Source organism: Cyphomyrmex costatus, unplaced genomic scaffold (genome assembly GCF_001594065.2).
Source record: "Cyphomyrmex costatus isolate MS0001 unplaced genomic scaffold, Ccosl1.0 C2393859, whole genome shotgun sequence".
NCBI classification, from domain to species: Eukaryota; Metazoa; Arthropoda; class Insecta; order Hymenoptera; family Formicidae; genus Cyphomyrmex; species Cyphomyrmex costatus.
In genome coordinates, this window is record NW_017274942.1 from 1 (window position 1) to 6,509 (window position 6,509).

General features: G+C 36.8%; 1 protein-coding gene across 1 annotated transcript; it reads right to left on the reverse strand.

The window, feature by feature from the left end:
* Window positions 1-1,780: 1,780 nt before the first annotated feature.
* LOC108771220 (protein patched) lies at window positions 1,781-6,274 on the reverse strand (the record flags this gene model as incomplete). The annotated part of the gene is made up of 6 exons (XM_018551484.1): window positions 1,781-2,076; window positions 2,519-2,642; window positions 2,764-3,252; window positions 3,541-4,740; window positions 4,981-5,625; window positions 5,867-6,274. Coding segments are annotated over 6 exons (3,000 nt in total), but the record flags the coding sequence as incomplete, so codon positions are not given.
* Window positions 6,275-6,509: the final 235 nt, after the last annotated feature.

Genomic DNA, 6,509 nt, shown 5'->3' on the forward strand with positions numbered 1-6,509 from the left:
TATACTTAATTTGAAAAATTTTTCTTGCGTTCAGTATTTGGCTCATTGCCCTTATTATTACTCCTATTGTTTTATACTTATTGGGCCTTATTTTATATTATATAATTAATCATTTAAAATTTTAAAGGTCTAAATTTTTGAGAAGATATTGTTTGAACATGGCTTTACCTTTTCATTTTTATGTTGATTTTTTTAGGAATAGCAATATAGTAATGTAATGTGTATTACACTGTATGAGTATGCGCGCGCGCGTGTCGTTTGTGTGCGTGTAAATTGGATTATAAATCGTACAAGTAGTTCTTTATACATTAAAAAAAATAATTAGATTCTTATAATGAAAAGTTTGTAAAATAAACAAGTCATGGTACAATTTATACGTATATTAGAGGTATATTGACTATTTTTCCCATCCGAGCTTATACAACATGTACAAAATGCAAAAGCCATTCTGCAGAATGCTTTTCGTCACTTTAAATACACACCTCGAGTCTCGCATATGTATACAAAATTGACTTGGCATAAAGAATACTTCTCGCTTATATTATACATAATTTCACGAGTCACATCTTATGACAATACATGTCGCAGTTACTAGGTCACTGATACTATATATTACAATTTTATACACATTAGAGGTATGAATATCAAAATAGGAATATATACTGCACATATTAAATTAAGTACCGTTATTATCGTAGACAATGAAAAGTATTCTCGTATAGTCCGATATAAATAATTATTTTTACAAGAGAATCGTTATATATTTATGCGTACAAAATATTGCGCTCGCGCACATACACCCGCAGAAACGCCGAGAGGAATATTATTAAAATAAATAATAAATAAATCTCAAAGATTCAGTACCGCTCGTAGTCACATACATACACACTGCGCGTAACATATGATTAATGTAGAAAAGAAATAAATAATAGTATCTGGAAATTTTGTCGTTTTTTGTCGCACAATAAAGCGTCGTCGCAAAATTTCACGATTACATTTGAAAAACGTCGCATTCTATTGACAGTAATATATCTTTAACTTTCTAATTAAATAACAAGTATGTATATATACATCTTAGTAAATGCTCTCTCCCGTTATGTATTACACAAATATTACGAATACGCTTATTGACACAGATATTAGTGTCAGTCTGTGATAAACAAAGGCATACTGGCAAAAGAGTATTGTCTTCCCTCGTTCTCAAAAGAGTACGAATCATATAATGTTCTTATGTGTTTGCCAGTAGTACATGACACGAACTATTCTTGTCACGCCGCAAGATCATTAATTAAATAAATTTATCTAAAATATATATATTTCAGATAATATTTATCTAAAATAATCTAATACATTGATTTTTAGTAAATTGTACGCATTATTATCCTTGGTAATATTACACTGTTGAAATATTCAGAATAACATCTTTTACATCATTCCGGTTAAAATTTTTCTTCATTAAGAAATTTAACAATTTATTTAAAATCTTATAATAATTCACGCATTAATATACGCATAAAATGTAAATATAAAATTTGCTGGTAATAACAAATTCTAATAAGTAAATACAATGTTGGTTCTTATGGAGAAAGTCTATTCAGAACTTTAAAAAATTCATTGTAAAAACACAGAAAATTAAACATGCAACAAAATTGTTTACGAAAATATTCATATATATACTATAAAGTTGCGGTTTGTATTATAATACTTCTGTCTTTAAAGTCTGAGTAAAACAACTATGTACGTTGCATTACTCACTTGAAGGAGAATAAAGTCTGGAACAGAAAAATAGAGAGCTAAGTAAGGACGAGGAGAAAAGAAAGAGAGGAAAATAGAAAGAGAGAGAGGTAATGGAAAACTATTAATCTATCCTAATCAGCCTTCTGTGTTTTCCCGCTTTACGTGGTACTTGAGCAGTAGCTGCCGGTCCCCCCGGTACTTGTTATTAGTGTTTTGCGTTAGAGTCTGAATCTGGCTCGGAACCGGAAGACTCCCCAGCATTAACGTTCGTATTGCAGCGCGAGCTCCTTCGATTATTGCTGCCCGAGTGCCGGCATTTTTCACTACGATCCATTCCACCTATAATTTTCATAAAAATAAATATATTTATTATAATTGTTCCTTATATCGATTTGAAAAAATGCAATAATAAAATAAAATAGGAATTATAAATAAGTAAAGATGTAGCATATATGAAAATAACGATATTTGCACAGAAAATTAAAAAAGATATACATGTTTTATGAATTCTTTTCAAGTTTTGAAACAATGTATACAAATTTCATTAATATAATTTTACTCTAATTTTCAAAATAAGATTTTATTTAAAAAATTATCATAATTTATAATCTCTCTCAAAAAAAAAAAGATACTAAAATAATTCAAAAGCAAATATTTTTAGCATATATAAGTGTAATGATATTTTTAATTACAGCGGCATGCGTTAGTTAAACAGCGTTTATTAGTTTAAAGTATCAAACAACATTAGGGCAATATTTTGAGGTAGCTTTTAAGTACTCACTAGTTAACGGTGTATGAACTTCAACCTTGATGTTTGCCGTTGCGGTGACCTTAGTGGTGATGTGTGATGTGGGCGGAACCGGCGACGTTCGACTAGACCCACTCGTATCCGATCCGCTACAATTCTGTTAGTCAAAATGAAAGAACACGCCCGTTAGTCATGCTCGAAGAAGTGTGAAAAATTTATTGGAGAAAGTTACGCTCTCATGCTGATCAACAATCAATCGATCGCAAATCTCAACGCACCTGATTACCACATGTGGACGTGGTCTCCACTTTAAGTTCAGGTTGGACAATAATACAGGACTCCTGCGTGCTGTGCCACGAGTTGGGTTCCTCGCTGATAGTTGTGAGCGATGGTTCGGCATGCAGCCGAGCATTATCGATTTTGTGAGATCTCCTCGGTGGTGTGGGTGGCTTGGATCTTCTCACAACGGGCGACGATGGTGGCGTCGGCGTGGATATACGATCCGGATGATCGTTCGGAATTACTTCCGCTTTCGGACCGATAAGGGACAATAGAATAGGAAAGAAAAAGATGCCATTCACAAGACTGATACCGATCACACTGAGTAATACAAGGAAAAAATAATTGACTATGAAATTGAACTCCGAGAAAGCGAGCATCACCACGGCGAGTAGCGTAGTGAACGCACTATGGACAACCGGAGCAAACATATGTTCCAGAGCTAAACGCATCCTGCGATTTCTGCTTCCAACACTGGTGACAAAACTCTGAAACAGAATCACACATTTGTGCTAACAAAGACACGACATATACAAAATAAAAAGTAAATAGAGAAAAATCAATTAAAAGAAATGTTGACGTATAAATGTATCGATAATATCACTAACAATGGATGAAATAACAGTTGATAAAATAACAATCACAATAAAATTAAAACGTTCAATCTCTTTTAATTCTAAAAAAAGTTTTTTTATTTTGACATTATAAATCTAATACGCTTAAACCAACTAAAAACTAAGAAATACACTAATGAAGAAGTTTCTCAAATTACTTACCAGGCAGATGTGTACCGTGAAATGGACAGCTATGCCCACACTAACCACTAATAGTACAGCAGGTACTGCGCTCAACTTGATGTTGAACAGACTCATAACGCCTAGTAGTTCAGCAATAACAACGAGAAGAAAGAAACCAACCAACACAGCAGCCCATATATTCAATAATAGGAATCCAACCACTAAGATGCTTACACCCAATGCAGCCACAAGAGCGATACACATGGAGGATCTCAAATTCATATATTGTTCCCAAAAAAGGAACAATATGCCGGACGGAAAATTCGGCAAACCGCGTTCTTCAAATTTTTTGCACAGTTCCCGGACGCTACTGATCAATTCTGTGATATCTTGCGTATTCGTGAGCCTGTGCAAATAAAACGGCATCTGTGCATACGTGAGCGGCATACTCTTAGGAATCTTGAGCTCATGGTCATTAATGTAAATCCACTGACGCGGTTCAGGCCTCAGATTTGCTTGCGAAGCACCGTAAGCAAGTGCATCGTTGGACGCCCATGCACTCAAGTAGTTGTAGAAAGCACGTGGATTGATGATACCATTCGCGTCAACCAATCGTAAAGTAGTAATCAACGTTTTATCGATTGGATTGTCCACATGACCGGTCTGCACGAGTAATTTATACGCTAGGATTGCTTCGTCGCTCGCATTCGGGAACCATCTCTCCTGAGTGATGCAGCCGTTTTCATAGTCTTTGTCAAATGCCGCCTGTAAACCCTTTAGCCATTCGCGGAACAAGCTAAGCCAGAATTCAGGTAAACCACCATTGTCATTCTTTATGACGTTCTTGATACGCATAAAACTGTCATGATACTCGTACAACAATAGTTGATTATTCGGGTATTCGAAATCTCGACCAGTGACTGCGTACATGTTGTAGAAACCGAAATACTTTGCTTGGGCAGACAGGAATGCATGCTCATTCGAATTCTGCGGCACTAAATCAGTCAGATCCAGGCCATCACGTAAGGATATCGCCTCCCATATGCTACCAACTAGTACAGCGACCAGGATTATCACGCCAAACACTTTAGTAGCCGTTCGACTGATGAAGGGTGCGTAATGTCGAGACGCAAGCTGCGTCAGAGAAAAGCTCAAACAATCATCTTGTGAACAGCCGGTCAGCGCGTCTTCTTCAGTGCACTGTTTATCCAGTTCCGCGTCGATGACATTTCCACCTATCTGCAATACGAATAGGATACTTGTAGATGATTCTGTGTTAATTTCAACTTGTGTAAATACATAGAAAGCAATTGTCATTGATTTTTCAAATCTTATTATAATCAAGCAATCATTTATCAAAGTAAATTTCTTCAATCTCTAATACAATGAACATTAAAATATGATATTTCATAATATAACCTTAAATAAAATCTCCAATATATGTGCGATATATATGCATATATGTACATCGTTTCATACCCAAGATTCGTTCTGTGTATTCTGCGGAGTTAAAATCTGCGTACAGGTTTCTCGTCTCTCAGGTGGTATCGCCCTGGTGACCGTTTGCTTGGCCGTGCCATTGGTCTTTACAGAGTATCTATTCTTTCCAAAATTGGGTGACGCCGGTAAACAGCAGCAGAGAATATCCTTCCTACCGGAACGTCTACGTCGCAGATCTAGACTGACCATCGCAGGAAATATCAGCAGCATGGCAGCCAAATTGAACAGCAGCACAATACCGGCTTGCATACAGAACGTTCGGAGAGCCGGGATCGGGATTATCGAGGCTGCGAAGAAGGCAATAACATTGGTCAGACCTGTCAACAGTACCGACAGGCCAGTTCGCTTGAGAACGACTCCCGTTTGCTCACTGCTGGGCACTTCGTTTACGGACAGTTCGGCATATGTATGCGTTAACAGGAACATATCATGTACGCCCAAACCGAGGGCAAGAAATGGCACTATTTGCGTCGTGGTGGCATTAAACGGGATCCCCAAAAGAGCACAGAAACCCAATCCTGCAGCTACTGTGGCGCAAATTAACATTACGCCAGCCATTCCTACCCCGGACTGTGAACGCACTGGATCTTTCCAACGAAAGAGAGCTACACCAGCATACAGCAACTAAAAAAATAAAACAGAAATTGGATCAGTAAATAGGTAAGTAAAATGAAAACATTTTCAATATCTTTAAACTTTACAATATCATAACAATTAAAAAGCTTATTGCAACAGTGGGTTAACCCACATTTTAAAAACGGAGAAAATGAACTTTGACGTAAAGTAATAGGAAAAAAAGAGTTTATTCTCCGTTATTGTTACATTAAGAGATTCTTCAATTACATATAATAAAATTATTTCTAACCATAAGCACGCAACCAATAGCGATCTTCATTACGGACACCTCGCTGTATTTCCCAAGGATGTCATTCATGGTTGTCGTACTGAAAGCGTACAGATTGTACGGTGCTGATCCGTTGACCTCCATCAACTTCTTCACTTCATTGCTGAATACTCTTTGCCAAGTCTCTAGAACTTTAGCCGCTTTCTCCTGCGTCCAATCGATGTGGTGGACCCTATAAGTATTCACCAAGAAATCGTACAGCTCGCGTTCGCCCATCAGCTGCACCACAGTCTGCAGCGCGGCCGCGCGAGTCAAATGACCCGTCTTGTTATGCTTGGCACCGCCGACCACCAGCTCCTCCGGCCAGTGCATGTATTTGGCTGCGAATCCATAGCAACCACCTGACAGTTCGACTCCTACATCAGGTACCTAATATAAAAAATGAAGAATTGAGAAATTAGTAAAATGGAAAGCTGCTCTGAGCAAAATTAAAATTTTTTAATGTAATTAAACGAAAAGGGACCAAAGGGACTTGAAGATGATTATCCACATATAATCATTTTGTGAAAATATATAAAACTCCATTTGATCAGAAAACTTATAGAAATGTAAAATAATTGATTCTTGCCAATTTTGTACAAAGCAATGATATTTTGGATCATTA